Genomic DNA, 27,764 nt, shown 5'->3' on the forward strand with positions numbered 1-27,764 from the left:
ATGTCCAATCCTACTCCTGCTTCTGTTCTTACCTCTTCTCCTGATCCTCTTCCATCACCTCCTTCGCTGGGTAGTCCAACACTCCCATCTTCAACAAACATAAACACCGAAAACGAACCACCGTCAGTTGCACGACGACCAACATTACATTTCCCCTCCTTGCATCTCGGATCCTTTGATACTCTGTCAACCACTCAACCGTTTGCGCCTGTCGGTTCGTCCTCTTCAGCTTCACCTTCCCGACGTGAATTTGGGGGTAATATAGGGATTACAAGTGGGGAAGCTGGTCCGAGTTCAGGTGGAACATCACCTTTGGAGAATCACGAACAGGCTCGAGCTGGAAGCAGCCACAGTCTTAGCGTCGAACCAACTCGTTCCTCATCATATTCATCACGATCATCTTCCCATCGCCTACACAAAGGTTCAATACCGCCTCCGCTCCCACCGCCCACAATGGCTTTACCTCCATTGCCTATCCTGTCACCGATCTCTCCTATAGGTCCTCCCGCTTCGCCCTCCTCTTACGCTTCAAAAGGCATTCAATCGACAATGTTTCAGCCTCGGTCCACCTCATCGTCCTCGTCATCTCTAGCTCAACCGCAACAAGCGGGCGAAGGTCGCAGGGAGTTACCAAATGTGCCAGCGAGGAACAGGTCGCTGGGTCATTCATTGACAATTCACGTACCCGGTCCCAGCCCCCTGACACCCTCACCCACAGATCAAGAAGGCAATCCACTTCCTTCACCCATCCTGCGGAACTCACCTGGTGTAGCTAGGCGGCGTACTGTCATTGAAAATACCAATACCAACCTAGGCTCACCGGTCAGAGTATCTGGATTCACGGGTTCAGGCAATATGACGCCTCCTAGAGATTCATCGCCTACAAGAGATAACAAATCGCCTCCCATCGAGCGGGGGTCAATCCTCATGCCTCAACCTCGCCCCAGCCCTGCCATCGAACAGACGTCAACGATGGAAACCCCACGTCGGTTGGAGAAGAAACGGTCTTCCACAGATCTAAAAAATGTGAATGCATCGCCTTCCTCACCATCAGCAAAAAGATCGCTACCACGTCCACCCAAGATCGATACAACGTTACCATCCAAGCCATCTAATTCCGATTTACAACAGACTGTTGGTCCTACATCGCAAATGCAGACTGCTATGCCATCGGATTTAGCTACTGCGCCTCATTCGCGTCCACAACAAATTGCTGTACCATCAGCTCCCATATCCATGAATGACCCGCAGCAAAAACCCAATCTTACTTTACCTCTCACCGCTCCTGTACCCTCATCGTCGTGGCCCCCTTTAAATATAGCTCGATCACCCACATCCTCCAAACCTCCCAACATACCCGTTGAACCATCAGCTAAACCTGCTTTCTACCAGAAACACCAAGCGAACAAGTCAGCTTCGTCATTGCCTGTCGTAGCTGGTTTAGCAGATGCGGGACCTTTTGCAGGAGCTTTTACCAAACCGATTCAAGCTTCGCCTAAGGGTGTGGGATTAGGAAGACCCAGTAATCAACTATCGACTACTGGACAAGGTAGAGGGCCGAATATCAAGCCGCAAGAGGAGATCTGTCTAGAGTGCATGATGCGAGATAGGGATTTAGCAGATGTGGTCGTCTCAGGTGAAGGCGTATGGGAAAGAGAGAGTGATGGTGATTGGAGAGAGCTTGAATGGAAAGAACAAGCGATACTCAAATCAATGGGTAATTTAGATGACAGTCCATCTTTATATCGGGAATTGGTGAAAGCTGCAGATGAATCGAGCCAAGATTCCGACTCGACTTCTTTCAGTCCACCGTCAACCGGGAATTCCACTGAGGATGCTCAACTGAAGAGAGAATTGGATGCGAGAAAGAAAAGAAAATCCCTGATTAGAGCAAAGAAGAGAGAAGCCGACTGGAGGATCGCAAAAGAAGTAGGATGGAGAGGCCATAAATGGGAACAAGGTGAATCAGGAGAAGGACTACCTAGAGGTTTTAGAGGGACCAATGGAGGTAAATTGACGGAGGAAGGTATTAAAGCTGTCATGACCAAGGTGAGTAATATAATCATATCTGTATTGTGATCGCTCTAACTAGTCGCTACAGTTCCCCTCTGCTTCTGCACATCGATATCAAACTCTCCAAACATACCTTCGTCAACAATGGCATTTGGTCCAGGAAGTACGCGCTCAGGCTCAGCGACTTGGCCGATTCCCTTTCCCAGACGATATCGTCGGTTCTTCGTCCACCGTATCTAGTCACGAAGCGCAGGCTATCCCTCGAGGAGCTCAACCTAGCCATTTGTCCTGGGACAAATACGGAAGGGACATCAACGATCAAATGCGGGGTGTTCAGACTCCCATTCAAGGTACACCTTCCCTCTCGGTCGTTCGACCTAGTCCATCTTCACCTGCCAATTTGACCGCTTTGGCGAACCCACTAAGACCTGCACCCATTCAACGACCCCTCACTCACTTCTTACCCGATAGGGAACCGTCTCTTGGCACACCTAGAACCCCTCTTTATGCTTCTCCTGTTTCTGCAACTCCTCGTAGTCGCCATGGCAAACAAGGCTCATCGCCTGGTCTTCTCGAACGCCAAGGTGCGTACGAAGAGAGCAATGAAGAGCTCTGGTCTCCTGGCGAAGAATCTGGTGCTGGCTTGAGACCGTTCTCATTTGCTGTCCGGGCAGGCGCGGCTGCTGGTAGAGATGGGGGCAGTGATGGACATGGTGGAAGAAGGAGCTTATGGGGTAGATTTGGCGGAAGTGTCACCAGCTTTTTCGGGGGCAGTCAGAATGGAAGTGGCAGCATGATGGATATGCAGTGAGTATTCGTTTTCTCCTCAGTATACTCGAGATGCTAATATATCGATGTGTAGCCTTGGCTTGGACAACGAGCGAAGAAATCGTTCATCATCGTACAACGTCAATTCCCACCCTCGAGCTGTCTCCATGGCGTCTCCTACTCGACCTTCATTCTTCAGCCGAGACTCTCGATGTTCCTCCGATGTTGATGTGACTATGCCCCGAATGTCACGAGCTATCAGCCATTCGCGCTTATCCCAAATGCGACTCGATGATGGAGAAGATGAGGATGAAGAGGAGAAGCCCAAGAAGAAGGGCATCAAGGGATTCTTCAAGAAGATGAAACCGAAGGGTGCAAGGACCAAATCAAAGTCTGATCTTCTTGCCAGACCTGACGATGAGTATAGGAATGAACAACCCCAACCTGATACACCTTTAGCTCCCCCACCACCCCTCTCTTATCTCGTCGGAAACCGTAAACACAACAGGAACAGGAGTGGTTCTTCATCTTCTATACTGACGGATGGGCAAGAATCGACTCAAGGTAGAAGATATTCAGGCTCGCTACCGTATGCTATGAGATCGGTATCGGCACCTATGAACGGTACAGCTTCGTCTTCAGGTGGAAGTCTATCAGCCAGTCCAACTAGCTCAAAATTCGCTACGTCTGGCCCAGGGAAGAGAGAGAGCTATGCGTCAAATAGAAGGAGAAGTTTCGGGGTGAACGAATTGGGCGAACCGCTAGAACAACCCGGTGGTGATAGGAGACAGTCCGGTATGGAGATGCTATCGGGTAATGGAACGATGACCAATGGTAGAGGACCCTACCCTTCTCCAGACACTTCGACCATATACGATGAACCTTCGAGTATGTACAAGAACAACCATGGTCTTAACTTCAGACCACATAACAAGACGACCTCGAGTTTATCAAATTCAAGTGGCACCATGGCGATTGAAACTCCCCCTCCTGCCCTATACAATCCTTCGTCATTCTTCAACCCACAACAACAGCAGCAATCACAACAGGCTGCAACGATCCCTCCGATAGACAACAAGCCAATTGTGCGATCTCCTTCTGAACAACTATCACCTAACAGGTTCAAGAATCTCCCGCCTTTACCTCCTGGGCAAGAATCAGGACCGGGGGTTAGTGGTATTGGCATGACAGGTTCACCTGATTCGTTTGCGGCTGCTTTCCCTGATCAGGAGATCAATTTGGTCGGAACGATACATGATCCGAAATACTTGGCCTCCAGTGGTGTTGGATACCCTTCAGCAAACGGGCTGATCGATTTCTCCACACCCATAGTTGGATCACCCAATTCAATGAGGTATCAAACTAGTCCTAGTGGTAGGGTGAATCAATATAATGGATACCCCCAACCACCCCATTTGCAAATCAATGCTAATACCCATCCGATCCAGAATTCTCAATTTCCATCGGCTCATGCTAGAGCATTAGCAACTGGTAGAGCATCGTTCGACCAACCTTCGCCCCGAGCTAGAGTCGGCGGTGGGAACGAAAGGGTAGTCAAAACGATGTATGGCCAACCGCTGATGGATGATTCTTCGATGATGATGGGCTCGGGAGGTCAAGGTGGTTTTCCAAGGGATGAAACGAAGAAGAAAAAAGGGTTGAAAGGGTTTTTCGGAGGGAGTAAAGCTGGTAGAATGGCTTAAATAAGGAGTACATGGACAACAATTCATGTTACCATGGTCATCCAGTCATTTTGATACGTTTGCTGGTTGATCAGTCTATATGTAGATGTGTACGAGATTGTAGCTGTAGCCATTATTATCTATAATTTCATGATTATTGACTAACTTGATTGACATGCATGAAAAGGACGATATGCTATGACAAGAGATAATTTTACTGTTAGTTTGAGGATGTCATATCCGTCGGGATCTGATTTGATTTCTTCCGTTCAAATCACCTCCACTGGATTCGTCCGTTTCCGCTGATCATTGATCATTCACTGATCATTCCATCTGGACATATCTTCACGATAATTGCTTATTCAACTTCTCACCATCTTACGACTGTTGTTAATCAACTATTCACAAATTCAGCTCCAGCTCAGGATGGTATCGAGATCTTTCACTCGTCTATTGAACCCTTCCACCTTCCGACAAGTCTCACTATCATCCTCGTCGTGCGCAACTCCCTCTTCATCCTTACCTCCACTCCGATATCACATCTTCAGAGAACCACTACCATACCCTGTGGGGTTGAAATTGCAGAATGATATCATAGATGTAAGGCTGAAAGCGAAGAAGGATGATCCAGCTGGAAGTAGAGGGAAAGGTGATGTGGTTTTGATGCTTGGTAAGTTGATTTGAAACTTTACTTACTTTGTTACTCAATCAACAATTCTACTTGCTTTCATTTTGCTACTACCGGAGTCGATCATTTGAAACCATATATTTTGACATTCACATATTAAGCAGTAGCTAATTCACGATTTGGAAATATACTATATTTGACCTTACAGAACATACACCGACATACACAACTGGAAGACGAGACAATTCACCAAATCCCAACGAACTACACCCAGAGGAGAGAAAAGTACAGAATGTAGGAGCGAATTTTTACATTACCAAGAGAGGTGGTCAGGTCACGTATCATGGTCCAGGTCAATTGGTTGGGTATCCAATATTGGATTTGAACGTCATGGAGGTGAGTCCGATTAAGGAATTCAATTTTGGGATGAATTATAACATGATCATTTACAGCTTATTGATAAATGATAAATGAATTTCGATTAGACACCTACAAGATGTTATGTCGAATACCTCCAGGCGATGTTAGGAGAGTACGCGAGGGATGATCTGGGTATTCAAGGTGTATTGGCTCCTCATCCTGAAGGTCATGTAGGAGTATTCTCATCACCTACTGAGAAAGTGCGTTATGTCTTACAAGATAGGAATGAAGAGTTGAATGATTAAGCTGATCACTCACCTTTGTGCTCCATTTCTATTCTCATCGTATCGTATTCACCTCACCTGTACGGCATACATGATTTTCTCACCCCTCGCAGTTCGCATCGATAGGTATACACCTCTCTCATCGAATAACATCCCACGGGTTCGCCATGAACATAACACCCCAGCCTATCAAATGGTTTGACCTGGTGATGGCGTGCGGTCTAGCAGACGTCAAAGCCACCTCATTACATCAACTCATCCCACCTTCGAGTAAGGGAGGTTTACCAAGTGTGAAAGACGTGGCCGAAAGTCTGATACCGAAATTTGGCGAGTTGTTCTCAAGGGGGATCATACCCCTTTCGCATGACTTGCAGGAGGAAGGAGCAGAGGTCAAGCAGATATACGAGCTGGTACAGAAAGCGGAGGAGGATGCGAAGATTGTGAATGAAAAACAGGGAGGTTGGCCAGATGAACCTGATCTGTCGAAGAGGGAATAGGACAGATAGGGTAAACTTCTTATATCACCATATAATCAAGGATGTATAGTACTTTATACATCATCGCATGTGGTTGATTGAGGTTATGCTCTTGTTAAGCATTGAAGTCATCTGTTAATTGGAGATTTGTTTCCAAATTGTTGCATGAATCCATAGCACTTATAATAGCAAGCAACGCAGAGGACAGACTGGAGATGACAAACAGATATGAAGTGAGAAAATTGATTTGTGAAGTACGAAAATAGCTTTGATAGATATGTGTATATCTGATTGACAAGCAAAAAACAAAAACAATTTAAATAGATATCAACAAGAGCTTAACTACTTTTCAAGATCCACAAATATGACAAACAGTTGATTTCAGCTGATCTACCTCCTGGAGGCTGAACTTCCCCAGACCATCCCAAAGACTCTTTGGAATACACTTGCAACAGTCCCACCGGGCACCACATCTTCCTCTTCATCCTCGTCCATGTTTTCTTGAGTATGAGCATCCAAATGACCTTCTACGTCATTGGCTTCTTCCATACCTTCCTCGAGGTCCAGGGCACTCACAAATGCTCTGAAAGGATCGACCTGTCTAGCGGTGGCGTGAATAGGCGTAGGAGCGAAAAGTTGTCTAGAAGGGAAAGATCCAATCACTCGTAATTCTGGTGAAGTCTCTCTTACATTTCGAACCATTGGAGAAATCATTCCTAATTCCTCATCTTCCCGATCTTCACCATCAGAATCTGAATCATCGATGAAGATCGGTGCGATGAGAGTCTGACAATCTGTTCTGGCATTGTAAGGTGGTGGAGGTGGTGGCGATCGATTGTTCCATCTGTCCGGTACGTAATCTGGCAGAATGTCAGACTGGGCAGATATCACTCTTCGGACTCTAGGTACGGGTCTGTCGGTGTTGATATGAGAAGATCGAGATAAAGCGATAGGGTAGGTAGGGAACTCGTACTCTGGTGGGTCAGATAGGACAGTAGATGTTTCACTTCGTGCTGGACTTGATGGAACTTCCACCACGACACGTTGTTGCTCTTGTTCTTGCTGGAGACTAAGTCGAGCAATCTCATTCTCCCGTTCAAACTCAAGTCTAGCTTGTTCTTCCCTTTCTTGCTCCCGTTGTAATCGTTCCTCTTCACACCTGTGTCGTTGCTCTTCTTCCATTCTGATAGTCTCCCTTCGCTGGATTTCCTCCATCCTACGCTGCTCAGCGATCTCTTCCAGTCTTCTCCTGATGACTTCCGCTCTAGCACGTCTCTGTTCGGCCCTTTTAGCTTCTGCCCGTACCCGTTGTTGAAGGACATAAGGTTTCAACTCGTCTCTTCTTAGCTGATTCCTTCTAGCCCATCTTTCCTCAACTTCTTCACCTATCGTGAGATCATCCGAAGCTTCCTCAACGATCCTCTTTCTGGAAGGATTGACCATCCGTGGGCTTGACGGTGGAGAAAGCATGATTTCATCTTCAGCGGGGACTTCAGGAAGTAACAATGCTTCTACTTCTACTTCTTCAGGCAACCACCATTTATCAGTCCATCCTGATACTTCCTTGTGTCCCCACCAATTACCGACCATCTCTCTCCATGCGCCATCCTTAGTTCGGGCATTGTACGAGGCGATTTTGAGTCTTCGAGTGACTTGAGCAGATAGTCTAGCTCGGAGGATAGATATGAAAGTTTGACCTGGAAGACAAGCGCCAAATTCGATTTTACCAGGTTTAACTCTGTATTTATGGGTGATAATTTGTGGTCGGTGAGATCTAGTCATGTATCGTCTAGCAGGTAATAAAGAAGAAGGCGATGATCTGTGTAAGTGCGAAGTGGAATTCTGACCTGGGAGACGTTCGACAAATCCACGTAATCGAGATCGACGTTGGATATCTTTTGTAACACTCAGTGGATTGTGAGATAGTTGCGATTTTGCAAGAGGACTGTTAGGTTCATAGGTTTTCCTAATCTTGTTCATACCAGGTGATGACCTTTTAAAAGATTTGAGGGTTGATCCGGAAGAAACAGATTTCATATCTATGTCGGAAGAGATGCCGCCAGCGGTATGTTCGATATCCGAAAGACTCTTCATCTCTTGATCTACCAGCAATTGATCTTCTTCATCTTGTTCTTCCTCTGAGATGTCCATCGCCGAAGACGAAGCGGAGGATACCACCCGTGAAGACTTGGTCCTGAAGCTTGTAGGTTTCCAGTTCTGAAATGCGGGTAAATTGACCAAGGGATCTTCACTCGCTGTGAGTCGTTGGAAGCATTTCTTGGTCTGAGTATGACCTCGTTTCCTGCCGAGTCTTCTCCTCACATCTCTTGATCTACGGCTAAGGCCAGCGCCAGCGCCGGCTTTTTCAGATGCCAATTGATAGGCTAAGAGATCGGGACATTTCTCTCGTAGAGGAGGGTTGGTAGAGGGAAGAGGGAGATCAACGTTCATAGCGAATACGGTACTAGAAGCGTGCTTTTGGACCAGAGTTTGATCAGTTTTGATCTGTGCTTCGAAGTGGGTATGAACACTTACAAGACCACCCATCTTATCGCAGATATTCCCTACGACCGAGTAATTTGATCCGAGAGCAGAAGACTTTTCCTTAGGATAGATAGAGGTAGGACTCTAAGTATAATGACATCGTTCTATCAGCATCGTATAGACCACAGGCATCATGCAGCTAGAAATCAATCACTCACTTGTCTAGAATACTTCATAGCTCTTTTCCCTCTCTGCTTGACACTCAGCAAACCCTCAGTCTCCATCTCATCATCCCCATCTTGATCCTCATCTCCTTCTTGCATGAAATCGTCGTAGTCGTATTCGTATTCTCTTGATCTCTTTTTACCTTTCCTATCGCTCCAACCTATGGTCATAGGTGATGAAGGTACATTACTAACCAAGAACATATCTACTTCATCACCTTCAGCTTCAACTGTTCCATTCGTCCCACCATTCTCCGAATTCGTAGGGGGATTTAGATTACTCTCGACATCACTTAAGACCGTTCCGACTTCCAAATCATCTTCGTCCAATTCAGTATCTTCATCCTCATAATCATCAAGCGTAGATACCCTATAGTTCCTGAATAACGATCCGGAGACTACCCTCTTAGTTTGTCTCTGCCTTTTAACGATTGGAACAGAGAACGAGAATATTCCTTGGTCCTTGGCCAAACTGGGTAAACGACCAGGTTGGAGATTGGCTTTACCGTTCAGAGGAGCATTGTGCATTGGAGTGGGCGTATCGGGAGGTGACCATGAAGAGGAAGAGCCGGAGCCGCAGGAGGATGAAGAAGACGACCTGCGTCTACTCGATCCTGATCCCGATCCGTGACTTGGGACATCTTCTAGCCCGAGGAGGTTGAAGGGCATCGTGCTGACCTCCTCTTCTCACCAGAGCTGAGAACGATCCTTATGGCCGAACAGTCGTAGGAGAGAGAGACTGAGTTGGTGAGATTGCTTTGAATAGATAATTGCGTTGTACCAATATGATCTGATAGCTAATTACAACAAGGTTCGTGGGTTGGGCATATGATGAAAGGTGAAAAGTCGTAATTGCAATTCGTTAACTATGATCGTATGTGACAAAACAGGAGAGAGGGGAGGAGGGGGGCGATGCAAAGATATTGAGAGCAAGACATCAAGTTAGCATTTACATGTATGAGGTACTTCCATGCGTAATGTTGTAATGTGAATGTGACGAAAAAAAGGGGATGGAGAGTGAGAGTAAGAGAGACAAAAGATAAAACTCCCAGGTACCAAGTGATGTGATGTGAAATGATTGAGAAGATATAGATCAGGGAAGGATCCAAGAACGCGTCGACCTGATTAGGAGATAATCTGAGAACATTACGAGCACTCCGAGAGCAAGAGCGAATCACGGGAATATGGAACATGAACTTGGCGACTCACTACCAAAACTAGAGAGGCTGCAAGTAATGTATCGTATGCAGAAGCTGTGATTTCCCGGATTGTAACGAGTAGGTGTCAAAAGGGAGGGATGGTGACTACCCGTTAACGGATCGCTTGAGTCAAGAGCCTTCACCTGCTGTTGACGCGTCGTGGTACTGAATATATGAATAGCCTTTTACAGCAACCAAAAGTGATTGAGACATTGAAAGACATCGGTTCATTCATGTATATATACGATTCCAATATCAAGCCATTCATTCTGATGCTTATATTCAGAGCCAAAGGCCTGCAATTGAGAAGATGCAATAGATGACGAGTTAATGAAGTCTCAAAGGGATCGGAAGTAGCGACTGTACAGTCGATACAGGATGAGCCACTGACAGGGGAAATGATCGTAAGAATGAAGCAAAACAGATGTACCCAAACGCGTGGATCAGTCCATCACCGATTCACGAATGAGACATGTCTCTGAGAGTTGGTCAGTCACTCCCGATTCAGTCAGTCGTCCATGACTCAAAATAGGCGTTATCGAATTCTGTGATATTGAGGTGCAGAAACACAAGATCATGTGATCAGAATCAGATGAAGGCAAAGCATGACATGACATGGTGATCCCATTTCCTTCCATTATCTACAGTTTATTAACAAATCCTTGCCTTTCCTTCTATTCTATGAATCGGATTAAATGACCTTCTCGATCATAGTGATGTTCTCCTCCTTTTCGAGTCTGTCTCTGAACAATTTACATGTCTGGCAAAGCACCGTGTCAGCCTGTACTTCACCTATGATACGAGAATCACACTTACAGGTTCGTCGTAGGGTTGGAGGACACCAGGGGTGGTAAGGACACCTTCAAGGATGAATTGCACAGCAACACCACATGGAACCTATTTACAGATCACAATCAGCTTGTACGTATGCTTATCCTTTTTACGATTTGTACTCACACCGACAAGTCGGGCCATAGCGGAGTGACCACCATTTCTATCACCGTAAGCCTCAAGGGTAGAAGTGATAGTTTGCTGGAAACCATCACTCATCAGCTGCGATTTTATGCTGATATAACGTAGTAGAAGCTCACCTCAGTACCGTCAGCATTGACGATCTCGAAGGTGTGTTGGAGCAAGACAATGTCCACTTCTCCAGGTTGGAATTGACATTTCTCTTCGAGGAGAGCAGAGAGGGTTCTCATGATCGAACCTCTGGGAGTGACCTTCTCAGAAGAGAAAAGACCGAGTCCTCGGAATTTACCAATGAGGATCTTGGCGTCTTTCTCGAATGATTTGAGTGATCTGAGCTTTTCAATGACGGCACTGCATACAAAATACCGAAAGGTCAGCTTGGTACAGCCACATCAATGCAAAGCTGACTTACGTTTCTTTAGCATCAACACCGATGGATTTAGCGATCAACTCAAGCCATGTAACAGGAGCAGCATCCTTAGCGAGATCATCTCGAGGAGTATCGTCCAAAAGACCCATCTCCTTCCAGGCGGTGATGACTTCGCAGAAACCAGCGTATCGCATAGTTCCTCGAACCAAGTTCTCAACATCCTTGAGACCGTAGAATTCCTTGAAGACGGATGAGTCTCGGTTAGGGTAGGCAACGAGGTTGTAAGCGGGAGTGAAGTAGTATGGTTTGGCGGAGGCCCTATTACAACACAATCAGCTCGATAATCACATTGCAAAGCGAAGATGCACTTACATGAGGTCTTTACCGGCAACGTCGGCGATCTGTCCATCCTTGTAGAATCGACCGTCGTTGTTGAGGGCCATGAGTACTCCGACAGGGGACCAAGAGAACTTGTAACCGAGGGCATTGTCCGAGGCGGCAGGTTCAGGGAGACCACCACAGAAAGAGTAGAAGCTCTTGATCTTACCGCCGGCCTTGTGAACCTCGTCAATGGTCTTGATAGCCCAAAGGTGGTCGACTCCAGGGTCAACACCGATCTCGTTGAAACAGATCAAACCGGCATCAACGAATTTTTGGTGAAGAGCCTTCATTTGAGGGTTGACATACGAAGTGGTGACGACGTGGGCCTTCTCTTCGAGAGCAGCCTCCATGACTGAGGCGTGGTAGGTGTAGGGAACGAGGGATACAACGACATCGTGACCTTTGATGGCTTGTCTCAAAGCATCGGGAGAACCGACATCGACTGACATGGGAGTAGCGTTAGGAAGGTTGGCACAGAGGGCTTCGGCAGTAGCGAAGGTTCGACAAGCGACAGTAAGCTCGTGGTTGTGTTTGGTGATGTACTCGGCAGCGGGAGGAGCGACGAGACCTGAACCAAGGAGGAGGACCTTCTTCTTGGTGGTTTGGTTGGAAGCGGGACCTGGTCGGACACCTGAGAATTTAGGCATAACGTTGATACCATCTTCGAGCATGGCTCGACCGAATTCAGGGATGGTGAAGGCAGCTCGGTGAACATCAGAGTTGTAGTACTTGGTGTCTGGGACAGCTCGGAGGGGAACAGTGACATCTCTGCTACCGTCTTTTGAGCAGACCATGATACCGATCTGACCAGCAGGGTAGGTTGGGATAGTGGTGTAACCGTATTTGACAACTGGGAAGAGCTTCTTGCAGGTTTCCTTGAGTTCTTTGATCAATGGAAGGTGGATCCACAAACACTCGGCCTGGGTGGAGATGTGACCGTCCTCCTTAAGAGCTTCTTTGAGGAGTTGGAAGTATGGAGCTTTGAAGAGAGCTTCGGCGGGACCGACGGGGTCAGAGGAGTCAGTGATAATGGCATCGTATTCGTTCTTGTGTTCGGGGAGGAACTTGAAACCATCACCAATGTGAACTTCGACTCGAGGGTCTTTGTAACACTGAGACATAATAGGAAGCCATTCTTTGGATACCCTGATGACGGCCTGGGAGAAGACATGAAACCATCAGTATACATTACGATGCGGTTGGCTCAAGTCTATATGTGATCACTCACCTCATCGATATCACAAAGGGTGACCTTCTTCACTGATTTGTGCTTGAGGACTTCTCGGATGACACCACCGTCACCACCACCAATGACCAATACGTTCTCTGGGTTAGGGTGAGATGCTAAAGGAAGGTGGGCAATCATTTCTTGGTAGCTGGAATATGAGACTTATTCAACGCTTGTTCTGCCTAATTTTCGGGTGTGAAGGGATACTCACGAGAATTCATCTCGTTCGGTACACTGGATGACACCGTCAAGAACAAGGACGTTACCGTAAGTCTCGGATTCAAAGACGAGGACGTCCTGCAGATACGGAGTTAGTCAGTTAGAGCTCTGCAATTGAGAGGGAAAAGTGAAGTTAGCTCACTTGGAAGAGAGATTTTTCAGTGTGCAATATTTGCTTGACCCTATACACTATCATTAGCATAGCTCCCTTCCATCTGCATTCCTCTTTCAACCGTTTCTATGAAATTGTCGGCTTACTTGAGAGTCATAGCCTGACCTATAGATGATATGGATCGTCAGCTATGACGATCGAGGAGAGAGGCAGATGTCCATGACAACTTACCTGGCCATTGTGGGTTGATCTCTCTGAACCAGCCGTCTAATCAACCAAAGGCAAAGCCGAAAACGTCAGTTCAACATCTTATCTTAACGAATCTTGAGATTGATCCTGTAGGACTTACCAACAACGTTGGGGTGAGTGAGAGCCATTTTGTATCTCTTTTCGAATCGGATAGGTACAGATGAAGGAAAAGGGAATGAACAAGTCAAAGAGATGTATATGTATCAATGCGATGACTCTTTACGCTGAGATTGAAAGATAAAATGACCAGAGCTACACTGGTAACAAAGAAAATTCCTTCCTTTCTTTTAAACCTCCAAAACATGCAACTGCAAGCGAAAAAAATGGGTGGTCTGTCGGACTTCACCGCTTTGACTCGATATCCCTGAGATTACGATTCGTTCGTAGTGATCATGGAGATATCCGATTAGACATGATCGTAATCATCATTAGGAGCTACTCAACGTGACGGTTGGTTCGTAGCAAGTCGAGGCACTTGTCATGTGTGCCGACAGTTGGTGTTATTGAGGTCTCGAAACGATACATTTACATGGGTACCAAGGCCATCAATGTATGTACAGACACTGTCCATCAAATGTCCGCTCCATCCCATCGCCTCATGCTCTTATATCAGGCCTGTGAGATGAGTAGTGAGTGGTTTAGGGCGCAGCAGTGGCACAAGTGAGATGGCCAACACCGTTATTCGACTCCTGCGGGAAGGGAGGGGTAGCTTGCGGTTTGAATTTGATCGTTTCAGTAGGAGGGGAGTCGACTATGGCCGTGCACTATCCGATACATGTAAACATCAGCTTGTGTATCCGCGTGTCATGGAACAGGATCCGTTTATAAATAGGGGATGTACCGATTGCTTTCTTCATACTCAATCACTCACCTGAACAACTCCAACGGGTTCTCTCGTGGTAAAATCAACGTCCATCGCCTCGACGGCTCCTGCATTACCAGCCTCCAATGCGAACTTCTTAACATCGAATACCTGTTCTTTCCATTCGTTTGTAAATTTCAATTCGGGATAACAACCCTCGGGAGCATTGCTTCTACAATTGAGATCTTGGTGAGGGGCAGGAAATTCGAAAGAAGTATAATCTTCTGGAATAATTCTGAAAACTCCTTCATCTCGTTGGACTTCCCTTGAGTCCACTTGTACGTTCTCGGGAGAGATACTTCCCATAACCAGTGGGAGAGTTAGGAAGAGAGAGAATAGGGTAGGAGCGGTAAACAACATTGTAGAATGTGTTGCCTAACAGGAGATATAATCTAGTACAGTATCGAGAAAAACGTAGAATTGTTCGATGAATTGAAGAGTCAGCCGTACTTGTCTGTATGAGTGGTCGAGTCGAGCTGGTTTACCCCTCTTGAGGCTTTATATACCTTTCACTATGCCGAGGTGTAGATACGTAATTGAGAAAGGCAGTACATCCTTCCTTCTATTAGGCAGGTGTGATTGATTGATTGATGATCGACACTTTACCCCTTGGGCAATCATCCTACGTCTCAATGATTCAATCAGGCAGTGGCATATCCACTAAGGAGAACTTGCAATTATGCTTAATAAAATAGACAAATTTACGCAGATGAGCAATCCGCTGATCAGGTCAAGCCTTAATAATTGAGGTGTCATGGGAAGTCACAGCATGCTACCTCCCGCGATCTATTGAAAGTCTAATCGTAATCTTCTCCGTTGACCTATTGTCTCCGCACATGACTTCAGTTGAAAGAAGATGAGAAGTTTGAAGATGTGTGGCGCATCATACAATTGAGCCACCACATCTGTCGTCTCGTATGCCCGCTCGATTCTTCACCAAAGACTATAATGTAACAGTAAGTTACCTTATCCACAGCTCGTGGTGGTAAATTAGATCGAGTTAGATTCCCAAGTTTGGAGCTGCAAACATAATAACCATAATTATATGCCGTATTCGTGCTGTACTTTACAAATAATCTCACTCGGTATCGTTAATGCATCATTCATGAGGAGAAAAAAAAAAAAACTACGAAATTGTTATATCTTCGATACCTTGTATAGATGATTGTTGATAACATGAGAAGAAAAGAAATATAAAGTGACTAAATGAGTAAAAGCAAAGATTGACAGTCGTTCGATTGACCTTCAATCTATCGTTCTCCCGAAGAATAATTCGAAAATTCTTCTAGACATGATGCGACAAACCCAAATGAACGAATCGAAAGTGTTTAAAAAGAGAAAGACGAAAAAAGAAAATGATAATTCATACAACGTTCACGATTCATTGCCAAACCTTTCTTCTTGCCTTCCCTTCCTATTGTTTCCACTATCATGTCTTCATGTAACCTACAATTCCATTTCCATCGCCATACCATTCCAACCTTCCTCCCCCTCAGCCGGTGATCCCGTTCCACCGTTCCCCGTGCTTCTTGTTGGATCAGCTTCGACCGAACTTGATTTACCTCTGACTTTAGACCAATCTTCTTCTTCATCCTCTTCATCTTCCGCAAGGTCCGCTGCTCCCGATCGGACCGAACTAGATGGTACAGCCGTATGAACATTTCCAAACATACCTCCTCCCACTAAACCAACTTTGAATCGATTCGGTATAGGTGACATACCCAACGAGGTGGGCGTACCAGCACCAGCACCAACAGAGGCAGAATGGAAGTTTAGTCCCGACATGTCAGGTAGAGAGCCTATCGAATGGGGTGTACCGGGCATAGCAACTCCATGAGAAGATGATATAGATGAAGAATGTTTACGGCCATTCGCTGGAGCGATTCCCATGGGTCGACTCGTACGTGGTGAGCCCACTCCAAGCCCATTAGAATAGCTGTTTCTTATACCTAGACCATTACCGTTCTGATTGGCCGGTATATACGGTTCACCAGCTCCCATCGAAGAAGTCGTGGAATCTGAACCAGGAGATGATTTCCTCTCTTTACCATTAGGTCTTTCGGCCAAAGACCCTAGACTCATAGGCTCACGCAGGGACGAAGGTGTGAGAGGTGCAATGACTGAACTAGGTGGTGAGCGCAGTATCGATGGATCTCGCATAGCTCGTGATGACGATCTCGGTCGTCCAGCCGCTTTACCCTCTAGAATGGCAGGCCAAAGCGATTTATCGTTCGGTAATGATCGACCAGGGTTCACCGTTGGATCAAGATGAGCCAGAATAGCAGCCGCCTACAAGTGTGTCTGTATATGAGCACAAGGCACAAGAATGCTTAAGCAGTGAGAAGTGACTCACCTCAAGCATCTGTACCTGTTGATGTTTGCTCATACTCAATGCTGTAGGTTCCTTCCAGTGAGGAGAGTGTTCCCATCGATGTTTGACCAGACAACTTGGGTGTCGATATTCCTGGGAATGTACGAATGAGTCCTAATATCCACCGATATGATGTACACAATCTCATAAGAGAGATAAACTTCACTCACCTTCTTACAAGTTTCACATTTGAACACCATCCCCTTCCTTCTGCCTTTCACACCACCACTACCGGTTCCCAAAGCAAGTTTCGATATTTCTCCCTCATCATCTTCGTCCATTTCTATATCCGCACTTCCGCTCCTATCACTGCCGGGCTTGATCTCTCCATCATCATCTTCGTCACCGTCAAATTCCATATCAAGTTCGATATCCTCGTCTTCGGGATGGACCGGACGAGGGATGTTACTGCGAGCAGGCAACGAAGCTGGTACAGCAGATGCTGTACGGTGAGATAGTGCGGGTGCGGAGGGACGCCGGTCGGTCTTGGTGAAATCGAACAATTGTGGGACGGGAGATCCACTTATGGTAGGGCGACGATTAGGAATAGGCGTTGAATTGTTGTATGATGAGCTCCTTCTATGCGATGCGGCGTAATGGATCAGTAACAACTCGTCAAGGGAATAGACATCCGACAACTCTCCCGACCGATATTGACTGCGACGGACAGTCCTGGAAACACATCATGGGAAAGTGTATTGGGTGAAAGCAGAGATATACGCCCAAAACTCACATGTCTTTACCCATCCCTCCCAGTCCCAAGCTTCCTTCTCCAGACGGGCCCGTCAGTCCCAGCTTTCCTCTTCCCAGTACACCCGTTGTCGAGCTACTCATCCTACGTGCTTTAGGCGGATTATTCCCATTCTCCTTCTTCTCCACGCCGTTATGCCCATTACTGGTACCGTTGACATTGGCCGTCGGCGGTCTCGAGGCAGACAGGAACGAGGTAGTGTGGGCAGGGACAGAGGAAGGTATAGAGTTGGAAGTGGATCTGGAAGGTGGCATGGTAGGTCTAGAGCTTGAGGGATTCACTGGATTTTTGGAAGGTGCATTCCCTGATAATGAAAGGAGATCTACATGATAACCATTTATATCAGTCCGAATTCGACTTTCGTTTCGTGTTTGGAGCAAGGGCAGACTCACCGAAAGCATGAGCATGCATATCGCCATCATCTTTACCGTGTTCGCAAGGAGGTAAGAAAGAAGGATGGAGAAGGTCGTTTTTGCCCATTGAAATATTGACGTTGTTGTTGCTGGTGTGGTTGGAAGCTGACTTAGGCGACAGTAGCAATCCTATCCCAGGAAGAGAAGCCGGCTGTATTGGTAAATGTTTAGAGTTCGATGGAAGGAGAAAAAAAGATTGGAAAAGAGAAAAAAAGTTGGGATTTAGATTTATCGGTGAAAGGAAGACCGATTCAATGAAATTTCCAGAAAGGCGGTGTGGTATGAATGCAATGGTATATCGAAGGGGAGAGAACGTTATGTTTGCACACATAGACAGATGGTGGATGACAATAGAAAGCAAGTTCACGCATACATACACACAATCATCAGCATTCAGCATTGATTCTTGTGAACAATAGGAGGAATAGGAATAGGAATAGCTCGGGGACGTGCGGATTATCACGATTTCGGACTTTTTGGGAAAATGAATAAGACATACCTCTGCCAAGGGAGTTTCTTGAGGAGGTGGTGAACGCCATTGATGGTCGAATGTCGAAGAGGTGGACGTGGAAGCTGTCGTGGGTGGTGTGGGTACGGCCATGGTGTATGGTCATACACAGCTTGGAAAGGGAAGGGAAGGGGGGAGATAAGTGAGTGAGCTAGAGATATGGTGTTATGAGTCAGCACTTGACAGTCGGTACCTGAGCGCTAGCCATCGCCCTTCACTTCCGTCCTTGCACTCACAGTATCTACAATGTGTACTGAAGATGCTGCTGATAGATAGATAGGGATGGTGACAGTGACAGTGACAGTGATGAGAGAAAGGATAGTGATACTTTGGAATTGATTGTTGAGATGTGAGAGGTGGTCAGGGCACAGTCAGTCAGGTAAAAGGGAAATTATATTTCCAAAAAAAAACCAAATTCAATTGCCTGTTCAAAAAAACAGTACGGTCGGGAATTTTACCGATCTCCCCACACTACACACTACACACACTACTTAAAGAAGTACATGCATACACCATTCCACGGCTGACCCTGAATCATCACATATCACAGAATCATGAGCATAAGACTCCATGCGACAATTTCAATCAATCAATTGACATTGAACCTCATGCCATAATTCACTGCATGCTACTGGCCAAAGGTGGGGGATATCAACCCAGGCGTGTTGGGTACAGAGAGTCCAAAAGAGTTAGAGTATCCTTCCTGGCTAAGAGCTTGCGTAAGCTAACACTCCAACTGCATGTGACAAAAGTCAAGTCAATCAATAAGTCTTGCTTCTGTGTCGGGAATGCATCGATTCATGCGATGCCTCGTGCCGGAGTTGCAAACCATTTCAACTTTGCTTGCATCATTCGTCGAGCAGCAATTTACTCCGAGAGCGGTCCGGCCGATCACCGGGCAGGTCAGGCTAGGTCATGCGCTAAAAAACAAAAACTACTTTCTTAACTCTGGCTAGTTTCGATCCAGCGACCTCAAGGTTATGAATCCCACTTGCATGGTGGTTCTCTCTATGTTTCTTTGGTTAAAGATCAACTTATGAGCCTTGCGCTCTATCCTCTGAGCTACAGAGTTGTTTTCGGCGTGTCACGTGGTCTGTGCGTAATGAGTTGTATATATACCTCAATTAAAGAGGAGGCCATTGCCGGGTGAATAGATTCTAGACAAGTGGATGAAGATTTGTTGATGATATCTGTCAACATGTTACATTCCACTTAACATACATTGTTCAGATACATTTACGTGCCACCATGATTCTGTCCACCCCTTCCGAAGCGGGTCCATCTCGTAAACCATCCGCTCCCCATCCTTCGACCGCTATATCAACGAACAAACGTCAATACCCTCCACCTCTACCACCCATCTCAAAAAGTAAATCATCCTCGACCCCAACATTGCCGTTAAAGACATTACAAGGTGTATCAAAGACAAGAACTGATAGTACGAAAGATGGATTTGGAAGAGAGGTGGTGTTCGTGACGAGGAAAACGGGCTTGGGGATGTTGATGGGTAGATGCAGGAGTTTGGTAGTTGACGAGGGGTGAGTGTATTATCGTATCATCAATCTGTAGAAAGAGATCTGCCATTATTCTTCTTTGCTCTATATGGGATCCGCAACGACCATCCGCTACTATCAAGCTCATACACAGTTTCTGTCAGACTCGCAACTATCTCTTGATAATAAATTTAGCTGACGTGCACCACAACATACTAGCTATACATCTCTCCGATTACACGCTATCGGGGCAGCCATCCCTCAAGCATTACTCCTTCTCCATGCATTGCTAGATCTCTTACCTTATCCCACAGGAGAGAAAGGAATGTGGTATGAGATCAAAACTGGTTCAGTAGAATGTATTGATGAGATCTCATCATCAACTTCGAAGATCAATGAAAAGGAGGATGACGCCGAAGCGGAAGAAGGAATGAAATGGTTGAAAGACGTTGGAGCTATAGAGGAGGATGTGCCGGAGCGAAAGACTCGTATCAAAGTGAGTTCTCACCATGTTCTCCATATGTGCGCCGTGTGCATCATCTGGATAAGTATCGCTAGGAGCAATGGATGAGGTCATCACATCATTCATATTCCTATGAACCTATGCAAATTTACTTGGAACGTTCACTAGACTAACGTTGATCATCTTATCCGTGCTAGTCAACGATACAGATAGATCTCCATATATCCCCTCGACCCACCTCGAAAAGGAAATCAGTAGCTCTACCGAATGACCAAAGTGTCAGTGCCAAGAAGACCAAAACCAGCAAGCGGAATAGACCGAGTAAGAAGAAAAGACAACAAGTGGCTAGCGAGAGGGTAGAAGAACGAGCATTGAATGATGAAGAGGAAATGATGAATATCCAGAATGATAATGGGAGTGGTAATCAACCGATATCAGGAACGTTATTGTCGTCTCAGGAAGAGGAAGAAGAGGAGATTGAAGAGATCGAGATGCGATGATTACCATATCACACTTGCTATTGTATTGTCTTTATCTTTGCATTTTTACGTATACCATGTGAATAGCATGATGAATATACTCTTTCCATGCATGTTGTAATTATCTTGTGATGTTTTGAGAAGTATATAATTCATGATGCGATCCGGAGATACGGATGTCATGCTGGGCGTAAATGTGGAGTAATAGCAGATCAGAGCCTTGTCTGCCAGAAGTAAGGGAAAGTAAACGTAATCGTGGATATTCGATACTGGATACTGGATACTCGATATACTCTTACTCATACAGAGGTAGCTCATGTTTCACCCATATCTGTAACCATCACCATCACCATTACCATTACCAACGCAGCTTCGAACTGAAAGGTGATACCATCGTAGTGATACTTTGATATCAAATATACAGAGATACCTCGAGAGATTGGTGAGACCAATCCAATTCAGAAAGGAAGGAAACCCGAAGTCTCTGATCCGAACAAACTATACTCCTCATCTCGGTTCTTGCTATACACACACATACGCTCATCAGCCTCTGGACGAAAAGATTAGGCAGCCCTTATCAATATTAGCAGACGTCCCCGGTCACTCAGATATCTAGATTGTGAGTATCAGCATCCCACTGCTATGTGTCATCTTTGTCCATGTACCATCCGATGCTCCCTCCTGTTCTCCGTCTCCTGTAGATATGAAATTGGATTTGTCAAGATCTCCTTCTGCTTGAAATACCTCTTCCTCCCCACTTTGATGTACATCTGTTTATGCCATCCTTTGAAAATACCCTTTGACCCTTGTTACCCTGTGACACACATACCCTCTCCATCATAACAACCTTCGTCATCAACACCGTCCTTCACTCACCGCTTGATTCGAGGTACTACGCCCATGGCGTCGAATCGCATTGACCTAACAGTCTCAAGGACCTTCCGCCAGGTATAGAAACAGAGACATCACACAGCTCAACATACCTTGTGTATATCTGTCAGCTGGTGTTCTACTTGTCTATACATCTCCTCTCTTTTCTCTGTTTATATACCTATCGCCTCTCAATCTAAGATAATCGAATGAATCGAATACAATGCTGACATATCATTCGTACCATTTTCAGCCAAATCCATCAACTCGTATACGTGAATGTGAGCGGATATCGAGCGACGTCGTACCCCATTCAATATCACAATCATCTTCGCCGCCTGAAAGAATCCGTTCAAGTATTCAGAATCATACTATAATAGGTGGTAGATCTCATACCTCTGTTCCAATCTCCTTACGGCGCAGAATCAGATCTCAACAAGCTTCAATTCCAACTTCATCATCATCATCATCATCATCATCATCCCCATTGACTTCCCGTAATAATCAACCTGCGACATTCTTACCTTATCCTATATTAAGTATTGATCCCACCACACTCAGGATGTCCCGACCAACATCTTCATCAACTACTAGTCGACCAACCCATATCCCTCTACCGAACAACAATTTCACACCTACCGGTACACCTCTCGCTACGCCGCCTATAGGAAGTGCGGCATCTCCAGCTTCTCCGCGTCATTCATTTCTTGGTTTTATGCGGACAAGAGGTAGAGCCAATACGCTCAACACGTCTTCCACGCCCAGTCAACCTCCCGCATCGCCTTCGCTAGATAGGGATAGGAGTCGTAATGCAAGTTCCAGAGAGGGTTCTACAGCAGGAATGTCAAGAGAAAATACCAACACGCATACTGCTATTAACACGGGCGGTAGCGTTACGAGAAGTATAAGTACACCGTTAAGTGGTGGAGGATTGAATATAAGTACGAATACGGATACAAATGGTAATGGTCACAATCCAGGTGAGCGGTTGACTCATCTTTGATTGTTCGGCGTCGGCGTGGGGTTTTGTCATCTTGATTTGTTCGATTTGATTTTTCCTGAACTTGACTTTCATGTGAGGGAAGTACGACACCATCATCAACGTTGATCAATCTGCACATATATATATTTATATCTTCATATTTCTTTCCTTCCTTCTTTCTTTTCCTTCTTTCCTTCTCTCGTTCCTCTCTACCTCTTTCTACTTGACCTCAATCCATGACCCGTTTTATCATCGAACTCTACACTCGTAACGTCATCTCACCATCACTTCACCACTGCCACCCATGCCTGATCCTCCTCAATTCCCTCACAACACTTTTCCCTTCCTCTCAGACTGGTTGGCACAAGACAACAATCTGACTTCGTTTTCACGATTCTTCGTTGAATCTTTATCAGACTCATCGATCAATCGAGCTCAACCTCCATCAACAGCAGGACCATCAACCGCAACTGCACCATCCGGTTCTAACAATGGCACGGCGAAGACATACAGAATAAGATTGGTTCCTCACCTCGAATCAACCAGATCACTAGCTTTCGACCCCGTCGTACGAGAATTACTACCCATCGCCGTTCCTCCCGGTGTATTACCTTCTATCGCCGCTCAGTCTGTATCTGCTGGTGGGCCATCCGTTAACGGCCGACCACCTGCCTTGCTTTTGAAAATAGGCAGATTCACTGATAAGTCCAATAACCAAGTTCCCCAACCTGGCGCGAATGGTACCACTTCCACCAATGGGGCTACGATCGGTCCGAATTCCAGAGGCTCAGGTCCAGCCGGTGCTGGAGAAGCTCATCTGACCATAGCTGGTGGTGGAGGTGATTTGACTTCTGGCAGAGTAGCGTTCAAGAGTAAAGTCGTTAGTAGAGGTCATGCGGAGATCTGGTGTGAGGAAGGTGGTAAAGTGGGTTCATAATTCTCACCACAAATTGTCATCCAAAAAGCATGCTGATTTGCTTTGATAACGTCAATAGTTCTATATAAGAGATACTTCATCTTCATCTGGAACGTTCTTGAACCATATTAGATTATCGAGTCCCAATACCGACTCGAGACCTACGATGCTCAATGTGGGTTTCCATTCTCCTGATCACATCGAGCGAAAAGTCGTGCTGAGTTTTTCTCATCAAATCAGGACGGAGATATCCTTCAACTTGGTGTGGACTATCAAGGAGGTATAGAGGAGATGTTCAGATGCGTTAAGATCAGAGTGGAGATTGGTAGAGAGTGGCAAAGGGCTGCTAATGAGTTCAAGTGGGTATCATGTCCTAATCACCTCGATCTTATCAAGTGGGTAATGAGAAATGGCTGATACATCAACTATAGCACGAACGCTCTAAAACAGCTCAAAGCTCTTGGTGGTGCGAGTGATACGAAAGAGAAAGGTACTCCGTCGAAGAAAGCTAAAGCGAGCGTTACGGATTGTTGTATCTGTTTGTTTAGTGTGACTGTCTGTCAATCTTTGTTTATTGCGTAAGTTCAGCTAATGACCCTTCATGAGGCCATCCGTAGAGCATGCTAGCTGACGTTTGTTCGTTTCTCGCACATAGCCCCTGTTCACATGTCTTTCATTATAAATGTATCAGACCATTGCTCTTACAACACCATCCGGGTTTCTCATGCCCGTTATGTGTGAGTGATCATTCCCCAAAGGCCCTATATCCGTTAACATGGAGGACTGACCTATCCTCTCGCACAGCGAACTTTCGCCAATCTCGAAGAAGATGTCGAGACCGAAGACGCATGGGAAATAGCCTCTCGAAGAGCATCCATCATATCCCGAAAACCATCCAATCATTCTATTCGATTACCGAATGCTTCATCTCAGAACGAAGCTCAACAATCACCTTCTGGACCTTCCGGTGAACCTTCCACGAATATCGGACTGGGCGGAGCGAGTTCAGCAAGTGTCAATGATCTTCTATCTGCTGAACAAGAGTCCGAAGGTGTAGGGATGATCGGATCTTCTGCTCTTGCTAGACAGACTACCGCTGTGGCTCAGCAGGAACAACAAGGGGACGTTGAGATGGAGGTACCTGAAGTGGTTCATGAAGAAGAATCAGAGCAAGAATATGGAAATGAGAACGAACCCACTCGTATCATGGCTATACCCAATACAACTCTCGGTATGAACAACGAAATGGACGAACCGGAAACCGCTCAAACACCGATGAATGAACATTTCCTAAGTACCTTGGCGATTGGTGATACGGGTATAGCCCAGAGATTGGAATTGGCCGATGAATTGGTTAATACACCTACGACTGCTAATAGTGCGGAGGGCACATCAAGTAATGAGCAAGCGAGGAATGGGATGTATACTTAGGGTTTTGAAAGGTATTTGATGGGTTTCGAATGATTGGTGATTTCTTTTCTAGTTGTATAGATATCGGTCTGTTTCTTCGAAGTTGAATCTTCATTCAAAGATAAGAAAGGGATTTGTTTTCTATCACTTGTCTGTCCCTTGGTTTGTATTTACACAATTTGCATCTTTGTTTGTTTGTCTTTTTGATTTCTCATCGTTTCATATCAAGGTAAATATAGGCAAGGAAATAGATAGATGGGTAACATGTCATATTATGTCATACCATGTTATGTTTTATCTGAATATCTCGTTATATTGTTAGCTAGAGTGGGATCGATGGCTATCGAATGATTGATCGTAAGCATGACAGCAGGATAGTAATAACATCCGCAAATCACAAGGATATATAGCTATAAATAACCTGATTCCAGTCCAACTATGCTATAAAAAATATCTCATCATTCCAATTCCATCTAACTCGACTCCTCACGATTACTGGGGTATATAAATAAATATATATATTGAGGACTCTCCCTCCCTTTTCCCGAGCCACTTTCTCTTCTCTTCTCTTCTTTGCCTCCCGATCTTCCTTCAGCTCGATCTAAGCCTAAGCCCCTAAGCCTTACCAGCATCTTTCATAGCTTTCAACATCAAATCCCCAATTTGAGCCGGTGACTTGGCAATGATCGCACCGGCTTTCTCCAACGCAGCTACCTTATCTGATGCAGCACCTTTACCACCGGAGATGATCGCTCCAGCATGTCCCATTCGTCTACCTGGTGGAGCAGTTCGTCCAGCAATGAAAGCAACGACAGGTTTGGGGTTGGCAGAATTCTTATTGTGTTTTTCCAAGTATTCGGCAGCTTCTTCTTCCATGGATCCACCGATTTCACCAATAAGGACGATACCCTCTGTTCGTGGGTCGGAGAGGAGAACCTTGACGACGTCAATGTGCTGAGTACCGGGGAAGGGGTCTCCTCCGATTCCTACGGTTAGGGATTGACCAAGACCTGCTAAGGTGGTTTGGCTAAGGGGGACAGTAAATGAGATGTTAGCGAAGTGTACATGATGAAATAGGTTGAGGTAACACCAGAAGGATGGAGGTAGATATATGATATACGTCCAATTGGAGGAGAGGACATGCAGGGAGAATAAAGTTATGTTGGACTGCAAATACTCACTTGACAGCTTCGTACGTAAGACTAGATAAACCGTCAAAGTAAAACTCAGCATATATCCTATGATCTGTCATCTAATCTGCAATGTATACGAAATAAACTCACGTTCCGGATCTAGACACCACACCGATTTTACCTTGCTTGAAGATATGTCCAGGCATGATACCCATCTTACAACCTTCCGAGATAATACCTGGACAATTACCACCGATCATCCTAGATTTGCTTTGTGATTTCAAAGCGTTGTATACTCTGATTTGATCTCTTTGAGGGATACCTTCTGTTATAGTGACGATCAACTTGATCTCGTTCTCTATAGCTTCGATGATTGCGTCGGCGGCGAATGGAGGTGGGACGTAGATCACTGAAGCGTCTGGTTGAGATTCTTTGACTGCGTCTCGGACTGAACCGTATACTGGGAGACCTAGATGGGTTTGACCGGCTTTCTACATTCGATGAACGGATCTGATATCAGCAAGTGACTACCAATGATGCTGATCCCGCAAAAGAGGAGGAGAGTTTGACCAGTAAGCAGAAAACATGACCTACCTTAGGGTTGGTACCTCCTATCATTCGAGTTCCATAGTCGATAGCTTGTTGAGCGTGGAAAGTACCCTATAAACAAAGTCAGTTGAAAGCTGTTTCATCGAAGTGAGGCTTTCAACTCACTGTCTTTCCTGTGAAACCTTGAACGAGAACTTTGGTGTCTTTGTCTGTGAGATGATTATGGTACATAAGTCAGCAATGCTTTTCGTTCATCGCCCATAACGACAGGTCCTTCAACCGTCATTCTCCTTTTCTCTTCTCTCCCAGTATTTCTTTTATTCCTCACTGCCAGCGACCTTGATAAGTCATCCCATCATCCTTAATGATTTTGTCCATGTTCTCATGATATCCATCTAATCTGCTTCAAACTCATCTGCACTCGGCACTGCCGCATGATGACATTTCGATGCCAGATGGTGAAAGCGTAACTCACTGATGAGGATGTTCTTGATTGTATCCTCGTAACCGGCTGAAGCACGGGTGGAAGAAGCGAAAGTTCTAACGCCTACGAGCAAGTATCTCCATGTCAGCTGTATCTCCCTGAGGTGGACGTATATTGAATTGAAGGGAACGAACCTCGAGCAAGGGTGGAAGCTGATCGAAGGGACTGCATCTGAACAGAGTACGAGATTGTCAGCTGGTAAGACCTGAGAATGAGGCTAAGAGAGCTCACTTTGGAAGAGTGTTTTAGGGTATACAAGACAAGAAAATGGTAGAGATGTTTTGATGAATGCTCAAAAGTTGGATTGTGGTGTCGCTGGCTGTAACCGAAAGTGCATGTGGTGTATGATGTATGGTGGTGCTGGAATGGGACGAACTGAATGCCACAACCGTTGATCACTCAAAACGGGATCCCGTTATCCCCGATTACTA

At 45.7% G+C, this 27,764-nt stretch overlaps 9 protein-coding genes across 9 annotated transcripts; 4 read left to right on the plus strand and 5 right to left on the minus strand.

Moving 5' to 3' along the window:
* Positions 1 to 4,484, plus strand: V865_000168 (uncharacterized protein; the record flags this gene model as incomplete). The annotated part of the gene is made up of 3 exons (XM_066224000.1): positions 1 to 2,049; positions 2,102 to 2,820; positions 2,876 to 4,484. The coding sequence occupies 3 exons, from the start codon at positions 1 to 3 to the stop codon at positions 4,482 to 4,484; spliced, it is 4,377 nt and encodes a 1,458-aa protein (XP_066080097.1).
* A 405-nt stretch (positions 4,485 to 4,889) lies between these two features.
* On the plus strand, positions 4,890 to 6,232 carry V865_000169 (lipoyl(octanoyl) transferase; the record flags this gene model as incomplete). The annotated part of the gene is made up of 4 exons (XM_066224001.1): positions 4,890 to 5,133; positions 5,300 to 5,487; positions 5,577 to 5,711; positions 5,849 to 6,232. 4 exons carry the CDS (start codon positions 4,890 to 4,892, stop codon positions 6,230 to 6,232), a joined length of 951 nt encoding a protein of 316 aa, XP_066080098.1.
* A 369-nt stretch (positions 6,233 to 6,601) lies between these two features.
* On the minus strand, positions 6,602 to 9,588 carry V865_000170 (uncharacterized protein; the record flags this gene model as incomplete). Its single annotated transcript, XM_066224002.1, has 3 exons — positions 6,602 to 8,686; positions 8,747 to 8,839; positions 8,914 to 9,588. The coding sequence occupies 3 exons, from the start codon at positions 9,586 to 9,588 to the stop codon at positions 6,602 to 6,604; spliced, it is 2,853 nt and encodes a 950-aa protein (XP_066080099.1).
* A 1,221-nt stretch (positions 9,589 to 10,809) lies between these two features.
* V865_000171 (spermidine synthase) lies at positions 10,810 to 13,777 on the minus strand (the record flags this gene model as incomplete). The annotated part of the gene is made up of 12 exons (XM_066224003.1): positions 10,810 to 10,878; positions 10,935 to 11,015; positions 11,076 to 11,150; positions 11,210 to 11,441; positions 11,503 to 11,778; positions 11,833 to 12,998; positions 13,070 to 13,217; positions 13,281 to 13,366; positions 13,431 to 13,470; positions 13,547 to 13,565; positions 13,632 to 13,667; positions 13,750 to 13,777. The coding sequence occupies 12 exons, from the start codon at positions 13,775 to 13,777 to the stop codon at positions 10,810 to 10,812; spliced, it is 2,256 nt and encodes a 751-aa protein (XP_066080100.1).
* Positions 13,778 to 14,287: 510 nt separating this feature from the next.
* Positions 14,288 to 14,871, minus strand: V865_000172 (uncharacterized protein; the record flags this gene model as incomplete). The annotated part of the gene is made up of 2 exons (XM_066224004.1): positions 14,288 to 14,413; positions 14,521 to 14,871. 2 exons carry the CDS (start codon positions 14,869 to 14,871, stop codon positions 14,288 to 14,290), a joined length of 477 nt encoding a protein of 158 aa, XP_066080101.1.
* Positions 14,872 to 15,957: 1,086 nt separating this feature from the next.
* V865_000173 (uncharacterized protein) lies at positions 15,958 to 18,647 on the minus strand (the record flags this gene model as incomplete). Its single annotated transcript, XM_066224005.1, has 6 exons — positions 15,958 to 16,800; positions 16,865 to 16,975; positions 17,053 to 17,461; positions 17,616 to 17,955; positions 18,026 to 18,197; positions 18,546 to 18,647. 6 exons carry the CDS (start codon positions 18,645 to 18,647, stop codon positions 15,958 to 15,960), a joined length of 1,977 nt encoding a protein of 658 aa, XP_066080102.1.
* Positions 18,648 to 19,802: 1,155 nt separating this feature from the next.
* Positions 19,803 to 21,010, plus strand: V865_000174 (uncharacterized protein; the record flags this gene model as incomplete). The annotated part of the gene is made up of 3 exons (XM_066224006.1): positions 19,803 to 20,092; positions 20,267 to 20,543; positions 20,708 to 21,010. The coding sequence occupies 3 exons, from the start codon at positions 19,803 to 19,805 to the stop codon at positions 21,008 to 21,010; spliced, it is 870 nt and encodes a 289-aa protein (XP_066080103.1).
* Positions 21,011 to 22,421: 1,411 nt separating this feature from the next.
* Positions 22,422 to 25,188, plus strand: V865_000175 (uncharacterized protein; the record flags this gene model as incomplete). The annotated part of the gene is made up of 7 exons (XM_066224007.1): positions 22,422 to 22,839; positions 23,258 to 23,766; positions 23,837 to 23,932; positions 23,998 to 24,116; positions 24,189 to 24,335; positions 24,413 to 24,494; positions 24,562 to 25,188. 7 exons carry the CDS (start codon positions 22,422 to 22,424, stop codon positions 25,186 to 25,188), a joined length of 1,998 nt encoding a protein of 665 aa, XP_066080104.1.
* A 594-nt stretch (positions 25,189 to 25,782) lies between these two features.
* On the minus strand, positions 25,783 to 27,504 carry V865_000176 (uncharacterized protein; the record flags this gene model as incomplete). Its single annotated transcript, XM_066224008.1, has 7 exons — positions 25,783 to 26,194; positions 26,349 to 26,369; positions 26,451 to 26,791; positions 26,895 to 26,960; positions 27,015 to 27,058; positions 27,325 to 27,396; positions 27,468 to 27,504. The coding sequence occupies 7 exons, from the start codon at positions 27,502 to 27,504 to the stop codon at positions 25,783 to 25,785; spliced, it is 993 nt and encodes a 330-aa protein (XP_066080105.1).
* Positions 27,505 to 27,764: the final 260 nt, after the last annotated feature.

Source organism: Kwoniella europaea, chromosome 1 (assembly GCF_036810445.1).
Source record: "Kwoniella europaea PYCC6329 chromosome 1, complete sequence".
Classification (NCBI taxonomy): Eukaryota; Fungi; Basidiomycota; class Tremellomycetes; order Tremellales; family Cryptococcaceae; genus Kwoniella; species Kwoniella europaea.